This window comes from Symphalangus syndactylus, chromosome 5, assembly GCF_028878055.3.
Source record: "Symphalangus syndactylus isolate Jambi chromosome 5, NHGRI_mSymSyn1-v2.1_pri, whole genome shotgun sequence".
NCBI lineage: Eukaryota > Metazoa > Chordata > Mammalia > Primates > Hylobatidae > Symphalangus > Symphalangus syndactylus.
This window is the reverse complement of record NC_072427.2, coordinates 23454826-23478058: the sequence shown is the minus strand read 5'-3', so window position 1 is coordinate 23478058 and position 23233 is coordinate 23454826. Positions and strand designations below refer to the sequence as shown.

The 23233-nt window shown below is 38.7% G+C and overlaps 1 protein-coding gene across 1 annotated transcript in view; it reads left to right on the top strand.

Moving 5' to 3' along the window:
- The window catches only part of LOC129482151 (uncharacterized), a 59113-nt gene extending 35880 nt beyond the window's left edge, over positions 1–23233 (top strand). The window contains exons 3-7 of the mRNA XM_063638489.1: positions 3775–3831; positions 7721–7860; positions 22358–22406; positions 22543–22566; positions 23138–23233. Coding sequence (XP_063494559.1) covers positions 3775–3831; positions 7721–7860; positions 22358–22406; positions 22543–22566; positions 23138–23143 — 276 coding nt within the window. The 3' untranslated portion in view covers positions 23144–23233. The remainder of the gene's footprint in view (positions 1–3774; positions 3832–7720; positions 7861–22357; positions 22407–22542; positions 22567–23137) is intronic.

The following is a 23233-nucleotide window of genomic DNA, read 5'->3' as shown; positions in this document are numbered from 1 at the left end:
TATGCCTGTAATCCCAGCACTTTGGGAGGTGAAGGCAGGTGAATGACCTGAGGTTGAGAGTTCGAGACCAGCCTGACCAACATGGAGAGAGCCCGTCTCTACTAAAAATACAAAAATTAGCTGGGCGTGGTGGTGCATGCCTATAATCCCAGCTACTTGGGAGGCTGAGGCAGGAGAATCTCTTGAACCCGGGAGACGGAGGTTGCAGTGAGCTGAGATCGCGCCACAGCACTCCAGTCTGGGCAACGAGAGCGAAACTCCACCTCAAAAAAAAAAAAAAAGACATGTATTGAAATTATGTAAAACATAAGCTTAGTGTAACATACAGTTAGAGCGAGTAGTTGGGAACTAACACCTAGCCAGCACCAAGGTGAAGAGAAGGCACATTGCTTGCACTACAGAAACCTTCTGCAGGCTGCTTCCTGATCACCATGCCTCTGTATGCTCATCTTGCCTTATGTTTCTCTAGTGTTATCACTCATGTATGCATCCTTCAACAATACAGTGTAGTGTTGCCTATTGTTTGAACTTTTGAAAATCATACTGTATGTATTTTTTCATATCTTTGTTGTGCTCAACATTGTGTTTGAAATTTGTTCCTATTGTGTGTAGCTATAGTTCTTCTGCATTGCTGTATTTACTCCATTGTTTGAATACGCCATACCATTTATCCCCTTGACTAGACACAGACGTGGGTTGTTTCCAGTGTTAGGAACAGCGACTGCTGCTATGGTCATTCTTGTCTGTATTTCATGGTACCCTTGTGCCAGCATTTCTCTGGGGCACATACTTAGGAGTTGGATGACTGAGGCATGAGGATCGATTTCTTCTTTTACCCGAGTTATCTGGAAAAAAAAACAAAACATTTAAAAAGCATTTTCAGGTGGTTTTTGAGGTATTTTTAGTGCATCAATATGGTCGGAGAATATGGCCTGTGACCTTTCAGTAGATTATCAGCAATCATTTGGACTTCACTATTGGTGTTACTGTTGCCTTTGCTTATTGCTACTTCTTGTATTATGTCTCCTGCTCCCTGCCCCTCGAGTATATCCCTGAATAATACCCTGGGTTTTTTTTTTTTTTTTTTTTTTCCTAGAAAGGGTTTGTGGGGATGTGTATGGAGTGTGTTCTGTGAACTTGCTGTCTGTTATCATTTGTTCAACAAATATTTGACTCTGTATAAAGTACTCCATATCAGTGTGGAGAATCCAGAGGCAAACATACACAGATATGCTTCCTGTCTTGAGGGAGCTAGATATAGAATTCTGAGGTCATAATTGAGTTTCTTTCCAGGTCTTTATAATTTTATGTTCTGATATTTATTGTTGTAGATGAAAAGTTTGATGCCTATCTGATTCTTAGTTCTTTCTGATAGTATGATTTTCTGTGTAACTGTGAAGTGTGGGGGTTTTACTTTTGAGATGGAGTCTCACTCTGTCACCCAGGCTGGAGTGCAGCGGCGCGATCTTGGATCACCGCAACCTCCACCTCTCAGGTTCAAATGATACTCCCGCCTCAGCCTCCTGAGTAGCTGGGACTACAGGCGTGTACCACCATGCCCGGTTAAATTTTGTATTAGTTGAGATAGGGTTTCACCATGTTAGCCAGGATGGTCTCGATCTGCCGACCTCGTGATCCGCCCGCCTAGCTCTCTCAAAGTGCTGAGATTACAGATGTGAGCCACCTTAACGTTTTGCTGAGTCAAGTCCATTGTGTCCTGGCTCTTCTACAACTGGTGTTTTTGTTGTTTTTTGGTTTTTTTTTTGGTTTAGGGGTCTTATTTTTACCTCCTAGAATTGTCTTTTGCATAGTAATCTGTTTTGTATTTTGTGGATACAGTATCTTCTCAATTACTGCTAAAGATTCCGATTAGGTTTTAAAATTCTGCTTATTTCCTTCATTAGCAGTGCTTCAGGTCATTTGTGCTTCTTTGACTTGGCACCTTCCTTTCAGCTTGCTAATTTTCTTCAACTCTCTGATGATGCATGGTTATCTGTTCATTTATAGATGAGGTATACCTTTGATCAGTATGAGTTGTTATGAGTGTCTTCAGAATTGTCACTCTTTTCTGCTGTGGCCTCCCCGTCCTGGTTCGCAGACCTGTGCTCTTCCTGTGGCATGAGGATGGGAAGGTGCCGGCCAGTGAGCTTTCCAGATTTTGAGCTAAAAGGAAGAGGCAGAGTCTGTTATATAAGATTTTGCTGCTGCATTGAGTTATATTAAAAAAAAAACATTCTGTCTTTTCTCTCTGGTTTTGACACTGATAGTAAGAGACCATCAAGACAGGCTTCCTATTAGCAGAGTGATCCTTACCAACTATAGTTGGGACAAGTACAGTGAAGAATGTTTGATCCTTCAAACACAAGTGGTCCCTCCATTATTTGGATTGGGTTTGTGGCTTTCTCGAGCCCAGCAGTCTGATTCCATCTGCTTTGTATCTTCTAGCATGCCCTTATAGTTTTGGTTCACTAGAGTATTGTTTTTGTATTTGTTGTTTTGCTGCTGCTGCAGCCGACTTACTCTCTTTTATGAAATTCTGTCATTTCAGTGGGGTTTTAGAAAGAGGACCAGGTCACATCTTGAAATGAAATTAATCTTAGGATTTCACAGCCCTAACTCACTTTTTGTTTTGCTTAAATTACTTCCCCTTTTTGATGGGGTAGGGGCTCAGCTTTCTCATGTGTAAAATGAAGGCTGGTAACTGGGCTAGTGGTGACAGACCCAGATGCATGTGAGAATCACCTCAGCTTTTGCAAAACAGATTCTTTGGGTAGGCTTTGAAATTAGCATTTCAAAACTGCTCTTTCAACCACTGATGCAACCAAATTCTTTGGGACTTTGAGGCTAGGTATATATTCTTTAGATACCCAGAATTATTGGCTTTGGAATATAAGAATTTAGGGCAATGAAGAAGGGGTGAATTATGTTTTGGAAGCTGCTGCTTAGATGCTGCTGAGACCTTTGTTGGTCTTGATTTCGGGATCCTAGTTTCTTGATCTTTTACATATTCTGGGTTCTAACCTGAACTGGCCCTTATGGTTAAAGATGTATTTATATACTGTGTCCTGGCCAGGAAGCTTGTCTTTTGACCTTTGCCCAAACTGGGTACAAAGGCCCCTCCTAAAAATTCATTAGATCCATTTCTGAACTTGATAATTGTAATTTGTGTTAATTGGTAAATTGTGTCTTATAGAGAGATATTTGATAGTAAATTATATGTTTTTAAAAAGACAATTTGCTTTATAGTGAGGTGGTAATCAATTCATAACTCTTAGTTTTGGGAAGTGTCTATTATAAGTAACACATCCGACCTCTTAAAATGTAAGGAAATTGAATTTATGTAATGATTCAGGCTTTTCAAAGTTAAACAGTAGTTGTTTTGAGGAATTGATAGTTTGGAATATTTATTTTAAAGAAAATAAGCCTTTGATTTTATACACGTAGCCGTACGAGTAAAATATTTTCTTATTTTAAATTAGATTATGTTTTAAAATGTTTTTCAGTTTTGCTTTCTATTTGACTGATTGCTTTTCTTTATTCCTAAGGCATCCATTAAGTTGAATTGTTCAAAATTGTTTCATTTTTAAAAGCTGAGAACTCTTGTTTGTCAAATCAAAGTTGGATTTAAAAATGCACATTTTAATTTTAATAAGCTCTTTGGTAGTGGGACTGCAGTGACAGATGGTTGGGAGTTTGTCCCTAAAGCTATGACACCAGTTTTCTAATGTGCATATTTGTTCTGTGTAGCCCTGGCAGATTCTTTCTCTATTTCAGAATGGGACAACAGAAGAAGTGACTTCAAAAGAAGACGAAGAAGAAGAGATGGATGAAGTGGGTATTTTATATAAGAATAACATTTTGGCCAGGCGAGGTGACTCATGCCTGTGACTCCAGCACTATGGGAGGCCATGGGGGGTGGATCACCTGAGAATAGGAGTTTGAGACCAGCCTGGCCAACATGGTGAAACTCTGTCTCTACTAAGTATGGTACAAAAATTAGCTGGGCGTGGTGGTGGGCACATGTCATCTCAGCAACTCAGGAGGCTGAGGCAGGAGAATTGCTTGAATCCGGGAGGTGGAGGTTGCAGTGAGCCAAGGTCGTGCCACTGTACTGCTGCCTGAGTGACAAGCAAGACTCTGTCTCAAAAAAAAAAAAAAAAAATCATAAATATCTTCAGTTTTGGACATTTGAGTAATTCTCTAATCTCCTTTATAAATAACTATTAATATGGAATAATTGAAAGCACGTCGTATTTGGAATGGAATGTAATTTATAAATTCTGGCTTTACCTCTAACTCGTGATATGTCTTTGAGCAAATTGTTTTTTCTGAATTCTTGGATTTGATTTTCTGGAAAACAAAGGCTCTTAACTTTTAGCACTAAAATTATATTTAATACTAATCAGTACTTAACCTGTATTTGGTTATCTTTTGGAAGAGAAACTACTGAGTTTAAAAAATTTTATGTTTGCATACAAGGAGAATTTCAGAATATTTTAGAGACTACTTGCCAGAAGTAGTGAAACTGTCTCTTGCTGAAAAATCATTCAAATAAATTTGTCTTAGTCTGTTTTATAGTGTTGTAACAGAACAACAGAGAGTGAGTAATTTATGAAGAGCAGTCATTTATTTTCTGACAGTTCTGGAGTCTGGGAAATCCAAGATGAAAATATCAACATTTGGTGTCTCAGGACCTTCTTGTTTCATCCTCACATGGTAGCATCAAAAGGGCAGGAGAGCAAGCTAGTCCAATGTGTGAGGCCTCGTTCATAAGGGCCTTAATCCCATGAAGGAGAAAGGAGGCTTCTTGGCCTAATCACCTCTTAAAAGTCCTACCTCTTAATATCGTCACATTGGCAACAGTTGAATTTTGGAGGGAATACATTCAAACGGCAGCAAATTTAGTAGAGCACATTCCAAAGCCTAGGCCAGTTGTCAGTCATGGGTATAATTTTAGATGTTTCCTGGCTCTGAAGCCTTGCATTTAAATTTGAACTTCAGAACAAAGATCTATGTCTCTGCATTGACCAAATAGAACGTATGTGAATTCCATGGTATCGATTGTTTTAAAAGGTTTTTTTCTGTTTGGGGTCTTATAATTAATTTAGGCTTTCATTTTCTTGGTTTGGAAATTATTAATGTAAAATGTACTTTAGAGTGCTTCAGAACTAAAAAAGTAGTGTTGGAGGCTTGTTTTTGTTTGTTTATTGAGACAGGGTTTCACTGTCACCCAGCTTGGAGTTCAGTGGTGCCAGCATGGCTCACTGTAACCTTGAACTCCTGGGTTCAAGCGATCCTCCTGAGTAGCTGGGACTACAGGCCGTTGCCCCATGTCCAGCTAATTTTTTTTTATTTTTTGTAGAGTTTGAGTCTCACTCTGTTGCCCAGGCTGGTCTTGAACTCCTGGCCTCAAGTGATCCACCACCTCGGCCTCCTAAAGTGCTGGGATTACAGGTGTGTGTCACTGTTCCTGGCTGTAGGCTTGTTTTATGAGTCTGGGTGTAAAATACTTCTTAAAATTGTTCAATTAGAATGAGAGTCTAATGTTTTTATGCAGTTTAGCTTGGGTGGTATAAACTGCATGAAGACATTAAACCTTTTCTGTGGGTCAGGCAGCCATTGTACTAAAGTTCATGAACCCTTTCATTTTCCCTTCACAAGATAAAAAACAAGGGACCGCAAGTTTGAGGGAAATCTAGAAAGGTAGGAGACTGGACTTTGGAGTTGTCAGATTAGGACAGGTGAGAAGCAGATATTCTAGGCTCCTAAAATAATGTGGGAACAGGCCCAGAGCAACTTTGGATATGGTGTGTTTGGGTGCATTGGGTGCTTTTCTTTCGAGAAGGAAGGTTGATATGTTGAAGTCATGGAAAGCAAGATTGTCCAGAAAAGGCAGATGGATAGAAGTCTTGAATTTGAGACAGGCATGTTTCTATTTGGTGTGTTTGTTGATGAGGCCTTAAGCAGGGAATCGTGTGCTGAGAATATTGTTTTAGAAAGATATGTTGAATTCTGTTTGGGATGGGCTGATTAATACTTAGGTGGAGAAGTTTTGTGGATGGGAACATGACTGAGGTTGAAGGTACAGGTGGAAATACAGGCCAAAGGCATTTGTGAGCATTGTGGGGAAAACAAGTGTGGGTGGAAGATCAGGACTGAAAGGTGCACACGGGGAGAAGGGAGCTCCATGAAGTACAGACTCATGGGCAGAGTTCGAGTGAAGGTAGTCAGTAATCTGGTCTAGAAATCGGTGAATTAGCCGGCTTGGGAAAAAAAATCGAGATAAATATAAACTACCCCGTTAGAGATTTTGGCAATTGAAGTAGACATATAAGGTAATTGAAAAAAGTTAGGATTTAAACAATTCTGCATATATTTGTATATGTGTTAAGAACAGATAGTGTGGGAAGGGAGGGAGCAGAATGATGTGAATAAAGATGTTGTTCTGCAGGGTATTATTCAAATTCTTTTGAAATTATCATTAGGTTTTGAGATAGGGTCACTGTCACCCAGGGTGGATGGAGTGCAGTGGCATGATCATAGCTTACTGCAGCCTCAAACTTCTGGGCCCAAACAATGCTTCTGTTTCAGCCTCCTGAGCACCTGAGATCAAATTCTTTTTCTAACTTATTTTTAAATTATTAACATCAATAGGTGCTTACTACATAAAACCATACACTTGGAAATTAGGGGAAAGCACCAAATGTCTCCAGAGATAACAACTAAAATTAATTGAAATTAACATTTCAATATAAGTTCTTCTGGTCTTTTTCTGTGCTTATTTCAGCATAATTGAAATTCTTTCTATTCCTTTGTGTAATCCATTTTTCATTTCAAAGTTTTTTGATACAGGAGAAATTATGCTGTGTTGGTATTTCAGTGGCTTCCTAATATTTCATGGAGTTAACTGTTTCGCTGTTTTTGCACATGCACATTTTGTGTTTGTTTTTGTGGTTGCAAGGTTGAAATAGGTATCCTTATGCCTAAATTTGTGTTTACATCTTAGACTAGTTTCTTGTAATACAGTTCTAGAAGTCGAGTTTCTGGAACAAACTATGAACAGTTAAGGTTCTTGACACCTGCTGCTAAACTGTTTCAAAGGTTCCTCTTAAGAGGAGATTTAAAAGATGGCTTGGCCGGGTGTGGTGTCTCACGCTGGTAATCCCAGCACTTTGGGAGGCTGAGGTGGGCAGATCACTTGACGTCAGAAGTTTGAGACCAGCCTGGCCAACATGTTGAAACCCTGTCTCTACTAAAAATACAAAGAAATTAGCTGGGCGTGGTGGTGTACGTCTGTAATCCCAGCTACTCAGGAGACTGAGGCGTGAGAATCACTTGAACCTGGGAGGCAGAGGTTGCAGTGAGCAGAGATTGCCCCACTATACTCCTGCCTGAGTGACAGAGTGAGACTCTATCTTACAAAAATAAAATAAAATAAAATAAAGAAGTAAATAAATAAATGATGGCTTATTTCATAATAGTTGTGACTTTGTAAAGCTTTTAAATCTGCTTTCCCCAGAGTCTAGCTTTTAAATAGAATACAGGATATAAAAGGTGGGAGCCTCTTGAATGGAATGTGGGGGGCTTTTTCTCTCTCCCCATAGGATAGATATATTCTGTTTCCTGTCCCCCACTGAGTCAAGAATAATTTAAGTTTTGGCATAGGAAACTGCTGAAGGAAAGTGGGTTGAATCAGCTAATATTGTTCTTCTTTTTGCAGGATATAGAAGACTTAGATCACTACGAGATGAAAGAAGAGCCTATTAGTGAGAAGAAGTTGGAGGATGAAGGAACTGAAAAAGAAAATCGGGCAATATTAGAGAAAATCAGGAAGACTGAAAGGCAAGGCCATTTAAATATGTAAGTGTGTATAAATATCTGGACTTTTTGGTTAAGTAATTATAGTTAATACCAGGCAATTCATGAACATGCCGATCTCAGCTGCTCTGCTCCTCCATTCCTGCCTTAGAGGTGGATTCAGTCATATGTTTATTGGTTTTGAGACAGGGTCTTGCTCTGTCGCCTGGGCTAGAGTGCGGTAGCACAATCATAGTTCACTGTAGCCTTTATCTCTCAGGCTCTGGTGGTCCTCCTACCTCAGCCTCCCAAGTGTCTCAGACTATAGTCATGTGCCACCACACCAGGCTAATTTTTTTTATTTTTAGTAGAGATGAGGTCTCACTATGTTGACCATGCTGGTCTTGAACACCTGAGTTCAAGCAGTCCTGCTACCTTGGCCTGCCCAAGTGCTGGGATTACAGACATGAGCCGCCATGCCTAGCCATGCCCATATGCTTTGTTGCCCAAGGTTATCTTTCTCATCTATGAATAGCCACTTTTTACCCTGTTCATCTGCTCTTCGCATCCTGGAACCACCTGCTGATCCCTGTATATGCCCCTTTCCAGCTTGTCTATGCTGTGTTCTCTGCTTACCTTCCTTCTGTGGCATCTGTAAATTCAAGTTCATTCTTTCCTACAAAACACAACTCAAATTATTTCTCCTTCATGAAGCTGACTTTGATCCATCCTGCTCTGACCAAACCAAAAGTAATGTTTCTCTTTTGACTTAACATCTCTTTTATGTGAAGTGGCAGGATGGGAAAGGAACCCTGAGTTTGGTGACAGACACACCTTTTATGGTTTCACTTTGCTCAACTCTAAAATATGGATAGACAGTACATATCTTTTGGATGGTTGCTATGAAAAGCAAATTAAAGTGATGCACGTATATACATAAAGTGCTTAGACAGAGTAGGGAAACATCAAATGATTGTCTGAACACTTCCTGCTTCCTGCCTTGTATTAGAGCTATTTACCAACTCCACAATTCCGAGGACCAGTTACTTTGTCTTGGGCGCAGGTTCCCCAAAACAGGGAATGAACTGTTAGGCAAGTAGATGCCAGATGTTGAAATCAGATAGATAACTCTGCCTCCCTCAATCTTATTTGTATATTAATTTAATTGGTAATTTTTCTTACAGCAAAAAAATTTAGTTAATCCCCATATCTTGATTATTTAAAAAACTGAGATTGTAGCATTTGAATTAATGTGACTGTACTTTTTGTGAATTAATGTGACTGTACTTTCTGTGTCTTGTGATCAATTCCAGTTTGCGTTATCTTCAAAACAAGTAAAAATTATTGAATAATTTTGCATGAGTGATACTGTGCTAAATACTTTATACTTTATAGATCTTTTCATTTAGTCATCATAGCCACTGTGTGAAATAGGTGCTGTTTATATTTTAGAGATAGGAAAAACTTCTCATATTTTATAGATATGAAATGAGTTCAGGGTTACATAGCTAGGAGGTAATATTTTTATAAACTTGATTTTTTTTCCCCTTTAAAGTCTAGTGCAGTCTTAAACCTTTAGTTTCACATGACCAAAAAGTAGTTCCATTTCTATTTAGTCTTAGGATAAGATATCGATGTGTTTTCATCTTTAGAGAAGTCCCTGCACTGAAAAACTGAAACCAGTTGCATGTAGGCACACATGGTTCTCAGTGTCTTCATGTGTGAACTAGACCATCTGTGTAATATTCTTGCTTGTAGTCTTATGAATGGAAGCCTATTTTACTTAATATTGTGTCACCTTGAGTATTTTCAAAAATTGCTGGGGTTTGGAATAGACTCATACTGAATTCTATGCTATGGTGGGGTCCATGGTGATCTGAACATGTTGGCTAGAGTTTTTTAGGTGATAAGAAAAAGGAAATGAGGCAGACTTGTGTCTAGTTCTATATTCTCATGAAACTTCATAATGCTTCATTTAATTGGGTTTTTTTTTTCTTAAATTGTTGAGTGGTGATCCATTTTTATTGTAATCTTTTTCTTTTTTCTTTTTTCTTTTTTTTTCTTTTGAGATGGAGTCTTGCTCTGTGGCCCAGGTCAGAGTTCGGTGGCACCATCTCAGCTCACTACTACCTCCACCTCCCAGGTTCAAATGATTATCTTGCCTCAACTTCCTGAGTAGCTGGGACTACAGGCACGTGCAACTGTGCCCGTCCAACTTTTGTATTTTTTTTTATTAGAGATGGGGTTTCATGCTGATGGCGAGGCTGGTTTCAAACTCTTGGCCTCAAGTGATCCACCCGCCTCAGCCTTCCGAAGTGCTGGGATTACAGCTGGGATTACACTGTGCCTGGCTACTGTAATCTTTTAGAGCAGGTTGAAATACCTTAAATCTTTAAATTAGTTGGCTCAGTAGACCCTGGTAAACAGCGGCTTTTGTGTTTCCGGCTGCAGTGTCTGGGTCAGTGCAAGCTTGCAAGCTTCAGATAGACTTACAGGAGAGCTCAGGGACATATACAGATCACAGAGTTATAAGACAGGTAAGGATCTCTAAATCCCTGCTCTTCTTATTGTTCTTTTGTTCTTTTCTGTTGTCAGATTATAAATGTCATTTCTTAAAGCTGGACAGAAATGGAAATGTTTACTAGCTTTATTTTGTGAAACTCAAATGCAATCAAGCTCCAAAAGATGTAGGGGGTAAGATAGGATGAGTTTGCTTGTTTTTGGATTTAAAGAAATTGTTTTTTATAGGTCCATTGGAATTTTTTTGGTCATCCTCCTGATAGAGTGAACATTTACATGATTTTTATCTTCTGGCAAAAAGCTTGAGCAATATTGCTTGGTAAGGAAATAAGAGTAATACATTTCATTATACAGAGAATGATTGCCAAGTTGATTTTTGTGATTTTTCCCCCAGTTTTGAAAGCAACATAATCAACTCTTATTGTGGAGGTAGTTATGTTATTACTTTAAAAATATATAGGTGGAGTACACCTGTTGTCCCAGCTACTAGAGGTGGTGGGAGGCTGAGGCAGGAAGATCTTTCGAGCTTGGGGAAGTCAAGGCTGCAATGAGCTGTGATTGCACCGTTATATTCCAGCCTGGGTGACAGAGTGAGACACCCTGTATCATAAAAGAAAAACAAGGGGGAGTGGAGGGTGGGATACATATTATATATGTATATATAGGACAGTTGTAGAAAAATACCGATTTTTTAGTGATTTAACTTTTGACGGTTCCGTCCATGGCAAATTTTTCTCCTTGAACACCTTGGCTAATAATACAAGTTTAAGAAAGCATATTAAACTTTGTTTGAATTCTTGAGAAAATTATATACATATGACTGTTTTCCTTAAGAATGACTGCAAACTCTGAACCCCCTTATTAGATTAGATTTAGGGTATTATGATCCCTTTGGGACATTTATTCTAAAGGAGCTGGAAGCTATAGTGGCCTCTATTTTTCCTGGGGATATAGAGCAGCTTAAGATCTCCTCTTTCTGGAACTTATCCTAGGTGCTCTATTTTAGCTTTCAGATTGGTTCATTTTTGAGTTAGTTAAAATCATCATCATCATCATCATCATCATCATCATCATCATCATCATCTTTTTGTTTGAATTGTTTTTTGTTTTGTAATTCTCAAGGTTGACCCTGATAGTCCTTTGCACAGTGATCTTTAGATCTTAAAAAGAAGGGATAGGAGACATTTTGCTTATCTTTTAAGGTAAGAAAATTGTTGTGAGACTCTATATCCTTCTAGTGGGGGTGTATATTTGTACAAGTGTTTTGGAAAACAGTTTGGTAAAGTGGAAGATACTCATACCCTATGCTTCAGGAATCTCGTGGATATATACTCCACAAGAAATGAGTACATAGGTGCCAGGAGACACAGGAATGTTCAGAGCAGCATCGTTTATAATAGCCCCAAACAGAAAATAACCCAAATGTTCATTCCAATAAAATGGAGAATTGTGGTATTCATAAAATGGCATACAGCCATGTGGGACAAGATGGGCAAGTCTTGAACACTATGTTAAGCAGAAGAGACCAGACCCCCAAAACCTATTTTGTACAATTTCCTCTGTATAGAGTTCAAAAATAGGCAAAACTAATGTTGGTTAGGGCATACATTCTTAGCGGAGGCAATATCGCCTGCAGTGGAGTGAAAATTGGTCCTTAGAGTGAAAGAAAATCTGATCTATTATAATGGTCTGCTGCCCTCCAAACGGCCATAGAACATAAAAGAAAACTGAGAAACACTTCTTTATGGATTCATACTTGGGAAGTAAAACTATCAAGAAAAAAGAGGTGATTACACACAGGGTAGGGTAAGGAGTCCATCTAGCTGGGAGGTAGGGAGGTGTGAACTGAAAGGTACATCTGTGGGCTTCTTGGATACTGGCTGTAATATATTTCTGGACCTGGTTGGTGGTTACATGGGCAAATAATTTAGAATAACTTGTTAAGGTCTACCTTAAGATATATTTTGTGTACTTTTCTGAATGTGTTATATTTAATAAAGTACTTTTAAGATAGCAAAAATAAAGGTTACAAAAGAATAACAATGGAATCTAGAAAGAAAAGTTAATGATCTAATATGGAATCTAGATAAGATGCAATGGTTTAAAATCTATGGCTATATGAAGTATTTTGATGAAACACACAAAGACATAAAGGAATACTTTGTTGTACTTACTCTAAGGATGGTAGTGGTTTTCTGAAAGCTTCTTGCTTAGCTTTTTCATGTGTCTATTTTTCCTTGGGGATATATCTTATGATTGAACTTTCTTGAAATGACCCTAATGTTAGTATTTTCTCTCAGTTTTGTTATCATAGAAACTGTTGTGGTTGTCAACTGGGTTGTCTTCCTAAAGTATGAATCCAGTATATATTGACTGAAGTTGCTAATGGCTACTTCTTTACGGATTCATGTGGGTGAACGAATGAAACATGCAGGCCTACAACAAAAAACACACACTCACAAAAAAACAGGAAGATACCATTTTTTTATAAAAACATTAAATCATATGAACATATGCGCAACATCAAACTTAAGAAATAGAACCTTTGGCTGGGCGTGGTGGCTCACGCCTGTAATCCCAGCACTTTGGGAGGCCGAGGCAGGTGGATCACCTGAGGACAGGAGTTTGAGACCAGCCCGGCCAACGTGGTGAAACCCCATCTCTACTAAAAATACAAAAATTAGCCAGGCGTGGTGGCAGGTGCCTGTAATCCCACCTACTTGGGAGGCTGAGGTGGGAGAATCACTTGAACCTAGGAGGCAGAGGTTGCAGTGAGCCAAGATTGCACCATTGCACTCCAGCCTGGGTGAGAAGAGTGACACTCCATCTCAAAAAATAAAAATAAAAAAGAAATAGAACCTTATCAGTACCTGTAGCACCCTCTGTGCCCCTCCCTTGTCATGTCCTCTTTGGGAGGTATCTTGAAGGGAATATGACATCTTGGCCAGGAAACTGGAGGATTCATGACTGCAGGTGGTGTCTTCATAATTTTTTCCTGCTGTAGTTAGAACTTCATGGAGGGGATGATCTGGGAGGTAAATGGCTGAAATGCTATTGGATTTGTGTTTGTGGCCCGTGGCTCCTGATACCAGAAAGAAGGGCCTTTTCTCGGGTTGGAGTATTTCTTAAGAGGCCTGGGAAGAATGTGATTGCCTTGAGCTAACTGACCTTCTGAAGAGGACCTTAAACTGAATTGCCAAGTTATTAGTATCGGGATTCATAGACTTTGGAGAATAGCAGGTATGACTCAGAAAGATTTACAGGAAAGAGCCAGAACAATATGTTTATGGCCTCTGATGTCCACAGTGACAACTTGAGAGTCGTGGATAATAAGCAAAATGGAACTTGAGATAAAGTATAACACAAAGATGGGAGTGACTGCAGGAGGGAATGCGCCCTGGTCAGCAACTTGGTAAATCCAACTTGCTGTACTTTTAAGGAAGCTGTTTTCTGATGTTACAGGCAACATCAGAATTACTGAATTGAATTCTGAGGTAGTAGTTTAAGAAAGGTCTACTTAGATAAGGTTAGGTTCATTTAGAGAATAATAGCCAGGTTTGGGAAGAGATTCTTTTCCATGTGCTAGGGTAGCTGGTGAAATTGTGGATTTGGAGAGGAAAACATGGGGGTTCTGGTTCATGATAGCTTGTCTTCAACTATTTGAAGGAGTATGTATATGGAAACATTAGTTTTTATTTGTTTTTGGTGAAGACAGGGCATAAAACTAGAACTAATAAGTCAAATTACAAAGAGGTGATTTTCAACTCAATGTAAGGAAGTGACTTGTATTTATTTAGACCTATCTGGTGATGTAGTCTTTGAAGACTAGAATGTTCTTCATCTTTAAGAATAACTTAGAAGGCTGAGATGTTAAATGGGAAATCAGATAACTTCATGAGATCGTTGTAGAGCCTGAGAGTCTCGTTCTGAGTTAAAATATACTAAGGTGACTCAAACTTCATTTTACCAGTCACCCTCAACCTTCATTTTCCCCTCCCTGAAGAACTCTTTCTTTCTGTACAGTCTTGATTCCTGAGTTCCAGGGTACAGAGCTTGTGGAATAGAGTCCCCAGGTTTTGATGTAGGATCCTCTTTCTCCTGTGTGAAAATATCCTTTAGTATTTCCTTTAGTGTGAGTCTGCAGATAGAAAAAATCCTTATGTTTTATTTCATTATTGAAGAGTGTCTTCACTGAGTGTAAGCCTCTAGATTGGCAGTTTCCTTCTTTCAGCACCTTGAGGATATCATTCTCTTACGCTAGCTTCCATTGTTTCTCTTGAAGTGTTTATGGTGGTTAAATCTTGTGAAGTCTTTGATCAGTTTTGGAAAATTCTCCGCAACCATATCTTCAGCTCTTGCTTCTGTCCTATCCTTTTTTTTTCTTCCAGGGCTCTTACATATGTGATAAACTTTTCAATATATTGTCTTTTATTTTCTCAATTTTCTACCTTTTTGTCTTTCTGATCTTTTTCTAGTTTACTGAATCTGTCTTCTGCTGGGTTACTGCTGTGGTTAAGCTTATCCATTATGTTATTAATTTCAGTTTTGGTAGTTCTAAATTGCAGAATTTCATATGGTTCATTTTCTAATTTGCACTTCTCTGTCAGGTTTTCAGTCTTGTCCCGCCTTTCCTTGTCTTTCAGCAGAGTTATTTTGAAGTGTGTCTGCTAACTCCGTTATCTCGATCCCTTGAGGTTTTGTGTCTGTCGTTTGCTTCTCTTGTTTTCTGTTATGTCATCTTTAAGTCTCATGTGGCTTTTTATTTTTAGTGATAGACATTATATATGAAAAATTGTAGAGCTAATTTGAAGCCTTGGAGGATATTCTTCTCCAGAGAGGATTTACATTTCCCCTGCCAGGGACTTGGAAATTAACAACCAGGGATTGAGATGATGAAAGCTGGCCATCATTCCCTGTCAGGACAATTTGCAGTTTGTTCTTCAGGTTCCCAACCTAAGGAGTGGGAGACTTAGCAGGGCCTCTCCTCGGTGGATGCTGAGCTCCAGTGTTTATCTCCCTGTGAGCTCTGTGAGGCTGTGAGTTCTAGCTCAGCTTGTTAACCTCTTCTTCTCTGCTGTCATTGGAAGAAAACCCAAGGGGGAAAAAAGAAGACCCTGTTCTCTGGTATTCCCTTTTCTCAGCCCTGTAATCGTTACGTTTTGTCCACCTTTCTAGTTCTCAGTGAGAGGGTTGATCTAAGTTACCTAGTCTATCATTATTGGAATGGTTCCTTTATGTAGTTCTATTGAAGTGAAACCCCTTCATATGTTACATAAGTTTACCATAACACTGTTGTGTTTGGGCCTGATTTTAACTTCATTTTTATTCGCTTTGGTTTTCATTTCATTTTTTCTGTACTAATTTTGCCTTTATGACTCTCACCCATTATCTGATAATAAGTGTACATAGTCTTTTATAGATTCTTTTAAAATCTTCTAAATAGTATATAGTATTAACGATGTTCTTAAAATTAATTAAACTTGCTTATTTGCTTTTTACTATAACTTTCCATTTGATCCTCCATTTGTTTGTGTGGTATTACCTGTTCTCTCAGGAGCATAAGTTTAAGTGATTACTTTAAATTTTTTATATTTTTTTAAGTTTAAAAAATTTTTTTGTAGAGATGAGGTCTCACTATGTTGCTCTGGCTGTTCTTGAACTCCTGAGCTCAAGTGATCCTCCCACCTTGCCCTCCCAAGGTGCTGGGATGACAGGCGTGAGCTGCTGTGCCTGGGCTACTTTTTTTTGTTTTTTTTAAAATATAGTGTGCACCAGAGTCATTTGGAGAGCTAGTCCCAGGGTTTCTGATTCAGAAGGTCTGTGGTGTTGCCTGAGCATTTACATTTTTAAGAAGTTCCCTGGTGAAACTGATACCGTTGTTCTGGGGCCTACGTCTGGAACCACTGGTTATAAAGCATTATGTTGTTGATAGGTAGAGATTTTAGTGTTATATATATGTGTATATATATACATATGTACACACACACATATTTACACATACACACACACATATATATATATTCATACATTTTTTATCATAAAAACCAAAGGTTTTTCAAATGTAAATTGTGATTGAAGGTTTAGAGAATGTTGTGATTACAGAGTGGTCTCCACATACCTGTGATCCTAATTAGTACTTCTAGGAATAGTCATGGGAAATCTCATGGACCTATGGAGCTGGCTAATTACTTCTAGAGGTGATAGTTGCAGTGTAGTAGAATCAAATGGTAATTGTCATGCAGTTTTACTGAAATTTGTATTGCTTCTTTTTTGTGATTGGAAGTCTTACAGAAGTGGGGAAAAGTTCACAGTTTGTTAGGTTAGTTATGAAATGTTCCGTAGACCCTCAAAGTATGAGCAATTTAAAGTAACTTGAGGATTTTCAAACACTCAGCTGACTAATTCCATTATGTGACATAATCCACATTGTGGTGATTAAAATCTGATTATCTGCAGCCCTTACTTTGATATTTCTATGGTTGAGATAGTAATAGTTGCATTTAGGGTAAAAATATGAGTGACTACTTCAGACTTCAGAACTTTCTCCAGAAGAGCTTTGTTGCTACAGTTATTTTTAGTTGTATTTGCTTTACATACTTATGTATGTGTTTTGGGGGCTAAGATCCTGTTAAGAATCACTCTGTATGATCAGAACACATATTAACTGTGGTGTTGATACTACGGAATAGTTATCTGGACACGATATCCATGCGTAAAAGCTCAGAGAAACAGGAAGTGTGGGTTTAAAAAAAAATAACCTTAGTATTACATACGGATGTGCTGAGCTCATTTTGAGTTTCCCCACACAGTAAAGGAATATTGGTTTTATTATTTAATTAATTAATTTTATTGAGACAGGATCTTTCTCTGTTGCCCCAGGCTGGAGTGAGTGGTGCAGTCACAGCTCACTGCAACCTCTGCCTCCCGGACTCAAGCCATCCTCCCACCTCAGCCTTCTGAGAAGCTGGACTGCAGGCGTATGCCACCACAGCAAGCTAATTTTTGTATTTTTGATAGAGACAGGGTTTCACCATGTTGCTCATGTTGGTCTCGAACTCCCAGGCTGAAGCGATCCACCCCGCTGAGACTGACAAAGTATTAGGATTATGGGTCTGAGCCGCTTTGCCCAGCCCAATGTTGTTTGTTAAAATTTTTTATTTATTTACTTACCTTTTGCTTTTCTGTTTTAACTTTTAAATTTCTATTTTTTCAATATTGTGTTTTAAGAGTTTACTTACCTAATACCTGCAGCCTAATCTTTGCCATAGCTCCCCAAATGTTCTGTGAGTGCTAATATAGTGGTACGGTAATAGATATTTGTTTTGTGGGGATTGCAAGGTTTTGGGGAAGCCAGCTTCAAAATGTCTTTTACCAAAGGACTTCTTGGAGCCTTAGTGCCATTTTCTGTTTTTCCCAAATATGTTTATTAGTGTTCCTGACAGCATCTCAGAAGATGGTGTCCTCTGGCTTACTCTCTGGGAAATGCTGCTCTGTTGGAAATCCGGAGTTCTGAGTGATCCCCGTGCGTTTTCTGCTGCAGCAGGACATGCTGAAGTGATTCCTTCCTGAGCAGATGTCAGAGGTCTCCCTTTGACAGCTTGTTACAAAGTTGATCACAAATATACTATTACGGTGAGTGGAAGTCCCAGGTTGGGTGTGAAGCAGAGTTGTTCAGAATTGTGTTCTATTTTGTTACCTTTAAAGCTTCTCTAGGCTGTTTTGGTTTTGGCAGTGAGATTGCTATAAAAAGTACTTCTCTTGGCATAAAACCTAATGGTCAGTTTTGGAAGTTCAGTGTTAGGTAACCCAGCCAAATACTTACGTATACAAAATAAACACAAGACTGAAAAATAGTAAATGTTTAACCTTTGTGTCTCTTGCTCACTACCGCAGCCTTTTACTAGCCACCAAGCCATAGTTCTTTTGGTTTTCATAGTTGAATGTTAAAATGTCTTTTTAATGAAAGCCTTACTGATTGGGGAGAAAAGACATAAGTATTGTGCTTTAGTTTTATGTGCTGGTTTATAAAATTGTGTATGTTGACTCAATATCCCCATAAGCATAGGGAAAGGAAAATGGGTCATTTTTTCAGAATCTTATATGAGAAAAAAAAAAGATCAAAGAAAAGATTTGGATAAAAATCTGCAAATTCAGGATAAGTGTATGAAAACATTTTAAAATGTGATTATAAAATAGACCCGTATAGCTTTTCAACATTTTGTTGTAAGAATCCCAAGAATGTAAGTTTATGATCTCAGTATACCACCTAGAATCCAGACAAATACATGAAGTTATGAATCGTGCCATTTTCAGTTTTAAAATCTGTTACTTAGTTTCTTCATTGATTCTTTTTTGCCACAGTGTGTTATGGTCCTCATTATTTGGATGAATAATTTGAATAATAAGTCAGCTTGTGACTTACCCAAATAAATCTTGTGATTCCTAGTAAAGTGTTTTTCATTATACGAAATGCCAGCTATATAAGAGGAGATTAAAAGTACTAAGAACTGTAAGTACCACATTGATTGTCATATGCTAACCGTGGGCCAGGCACGGTGGCACACACCTATAACCCCAGCACTTTGGGAGGCCGAGGCAGGTGGATCACTTGAGGTCAGGAGTTCGAGACCAGCCTGGCCAAGATGGTGAAACCCCATCTCTACTAAAAATACAAAAAATTTGCCAGATGTGGTGCATACTGGTAATCCCAGCTACTCAGGAGGCTGAGGCAGGAGAATCGCTTGAACTCGGGAGGCAGAGGTTGCAGTGAGTTGAGATCGTGCCACTGCACCCCAGCCTGGGTGACAAAGATAAACTCCATCTGAACAAAAAAGAAAAAGAAAAGCTAAGCATGGACTTAATTTCTCTGAGGTTTAAAGCTGCAAAGAGTTGCTCTTCATGAAGTAGATGGGATCTCAGCTGGGCAGTGAAATGTGAGTGGGGTTTGGTCAGCTGGTGGAGGTTGCAGGAAAATTATTTACATAGGTGAAGAGTAAACAAAATCAGCTATCTAGGAAAGAGAATGAGGGATTCAGAGTATATGAAACCAATTTGAGCTACAACACAAGGAGGGTAGGATTCATGTAGACGAGTTGTAGGAAATATTGCTGATGTAATATTTTGTACTCAAACAGTTCTGTGGATTGGTGACAGATTTTTTTTTTCAGGTAAGTAAACTATTACCCCTGGATATTCATCTTTCTGTGTAACTGCTTGATAAACAGAAGTAACAGTAAAGAAACTGTTTTAGAATAAATCTGGCGACAGCAGAAGAGAATATGAGATACATTGTGCTCACAGAGCCTAGAAGAGTGTGACAGTAGTTGAGGGCCCCGCTGTTTTCTTAGAGTGAAGTGAGGAGAACCTAAATTGGTGTGGTAGTCATGGGGGTGGAAGGAGGAATGGAATGTGACAGCTCATTGGAGGCAGAATCCAAATGGCTTGGTCTTCATAGTCAACTATTAAGTGAGAAGGAGGAATTATTGGCTGACTTAGGAAGAAGTAAAAAATGTGAAGTACCAATAAAACACCAGGCTTGCAATTTTAGTCAGGGTAAAGCTTAAGCATTGTGTGATTCTAGATAGATTATTGAGCAGTTTTGTTCCATTTATTTTATATCCCATATCTTTGAGCTATGATCCTATTCTTTATTTCTTGACATACCCAAACATTTTTTAAACTATTGTGATACAGCTTTTATATGATAAGCCTCACCCTTTGAAGTGTACAGTTCAGTGATTTTTAGTATATTCAGAGTTATGCAGCCATTACCACTACCTCATTTCAGAACCTTTTCTTCTCCCCAAAAAGAAACCCCGTACCCATTAGCCGTCACTCCCTATACCCATCTCCCCCGCCGTTGATCCTGGCAATCTCTGATCTAATTTCTGTCTCTGTAGATTTGCCTATCCTGGACATTTCATATAAATAGAATCATACAAAATGTGGCATTTTGTGACTGACTTTTCTTTGAAGTGATTATAAAGCAAATGCCTGAAGAGGCTAAGCTTAGGCTAGTGTTTGCTGTACAGCTTTGACAACTGAATTTTTTTTAAGTTGAAAATGTTACTGTGTCTGTGTCTGTGGCATATTATCCTTAGATGACCCTTACTTCGGTTATTAGAATTTTTTTCCCTAGTATTCTTGAACTGTCTCAATATTGAGTAGGAACCCCCCTTTGGAGACAAAGAGCAGTAAGAATTTGGGACACATATTGACAAAATGAATGTCATTTAATACAGTAGTAGAGTCGACCGCTTTTAGGTGTCAACGCTGCTGAAAGTGTATATTAAGGAAAAGTTTACTTATCTTACTTACCTAGTGAAGGTACTAGAACTACTTCTGTCTTCTGTTTAGATTTCAACAAACATTTGCATAGGTATTATGTGGTTGTACAAACGTACTGTCTTTTGACCTGAAAATGCAAAGACTTCCTTTCTTCCCACTTTCTGAGACTCTGCAACCTTAAAAGAAGAGTGGGGTACTTTAAAGGAAAGGTGATGGTTGGATAATGGGTAACAGTGTCTACCGTATACTTCCTTTTCCCAAAACAAGTTCCTGTCTACCATCAGCATCGCCAAAATTTGAAGATCAAGTGTGGTGTTAACTCATTAACTAATGACTAGACTTTGAGCAGTTGTGGAACCAAAATCTAAATGAGTTCTAATGATGTTCTAATTCTGTTAAATCAATGAGTGCAGATTATATACAATACTCTCTTAGCCCAGTGGCAGATTTAAGGAGTGGGAGATTTCTATGTTTCAGAAATCAAATACACAAAGAATAAAAATTTTTAATCCCATGATTCTTTACCTGAGTGAAATTTTTTGGAGAGTTTTTCTTTTAGATTTTCTTTTCCTTCCATTAAACTTTCACTTTGAAAGGTCCCAGGGTTTGGGCAAAGCAAGTGGGACACTTGCTTGGATTCTCCAGGGCAAGGGAGTTAAGGTTAAAGAGGACTTCTTTCCCTCATTTTATTATTGAATAATGTCATGATAACAATTATTAAGGTGAATGGTCTACAGTAGAAGTTTTTAGATGCCTTCTCTGCAAAATAATTAGGTTTAGTCAATGCAAGGATGCCTTTGGTTAGCTGGAATAGAAGATGCGCAGGCTAGACTGGTCTTGGCAAGTCTTCTGGGGGGGAAATACAGCATGTGGAAGGGTAGGAAGCAGAAGGAATCTCAAGCAAGGGAAAGGTGTGGGCAGAGCCCCGGAGGACAGAACAGTTTGTGGTGGACTTGGTGTCCACATAGATCTAATCAGTGGTCTTAGCTTTTGTGTTTTCAAAATTACCACAGTTTTTGTTCTAAAACTATCATTCCCTTGATTTTACTTTAGGCATACTATCTGGGTATTTTGAAATTTAAAATAACATTAAAGGAGAAATGAAATTATTTTGTTTGAGAAAGTTAAAAGGTTAAAACATCTTGATCTAAATAATTTTCTAATGGGAGATTTGGTACATCCCCAGACGTTGTCTTTGGTTCAGAGAACAGTCTTCAGACCTAGAAAGGACTTGAGGAGTCCCAGAGAGGAGCCTCATGGTGTGAACCATTTGATTCTCACAACAGAATGGATAAAAACAATTTGAACCACGAAACCATGCAGATGGTCATATTTTGGATAGGGTAGGGTCAGTGCCATCGTCAGAGGAAAAACTCTTGGCCATCACAGGATGGGAGAGAAAGTTTCCATTGTAAAGAATACTCGAATGCCATTTAAGGAAATGGGTTCTTCTGCCCCTATTCTTTGGAGTATTTAGGGCCACGTTCTTAGTTTTTGACATCATAAAAATTTGAAAGTATTCTGTTCTGATTGCCATTTCAAACAATTGACTAGAATTTCAGAGCAATTACAGAAGGGTAATACCATTAGGATTTTTAAATTACCCATAGTCCTATATCCCTAACAAGTATGTTCATGCTTGCGTGTTCTCATCTTTACTGTGTGCATACTTTCTTAATAATGCCACGTGGAAATTGCTTAAGCAGGAGTAATTCTCAAGATAATTTTGTATGTTTCCTTTTTTCTTTTTAAGGTATGTGTTGGGTGGAGGAGCATTATGTATGGAACCTCTCACAAAACAGGTGATTATTTTCTTATTATACTCCATTTTTACCCTCAATAGAGTGTTTTGATTATGTAAGTTAGATCGTAAGTAGACGGTTCTCTTAAAGACGTGTAGTGGTTTTTTTTTGTTTGTTTGTTTTTGTTTTTTCGTAGCTCCTACTTTCAAGAATGAAAAAGGTATCCCAGCAGTTTGGGAGGCTGAGGCGGGCGGATCACGAGGTCAGGAGATCGAGACCATCCTGGCTAACATGGTGAAACCCCGTCTGTACTAAAAAATACAAAAAAAAGTCAGCCGGGTGTGATGGCGGGTGCGTGTAGTCCCAGCTACTCGGGAGGCTGAGGCAGGAGAATGGCGTGAACCCGGGAGGAAGAGCTTGCAGTGAGCTGAGATGGCGCCACTGCACTCCAGCCTGGGTGACAGAGCGAGACTCCATCTCAAAAAAAAAAAAAAAAAAGGAAAAGGTAAACCAGTAAAATGACATTATACTTGGTGTTGAATCTATGCTAGGATAGGCATTAACAGTGATCTTTATTTAAGGATCTAATTTGCTCACGTTGGGCACTTAGAACATTGGTTTGTTGTTTTCTTGTGAGATTCTGGAAACGTTCCAATTTTACCTTTTCCCCTTGACTCCAGACTTTTTAACACTGGTCTGTTGCTGTTAAGTTATATGCCATTTTGTTATGCCTTCTCAAGTGGGAATCAGGAATGCTGCTGTGTTCTAGGGATGTTTTGTTCTTCCTGTAGGGCTGAAGAAGTGCCTACTCGAAAGAATCAGTCATCATGCAAATAAATGCCACCTGAGTCAAAGGCAAAGCCAGAGTGTAGCTTGGAGCAAAGGAG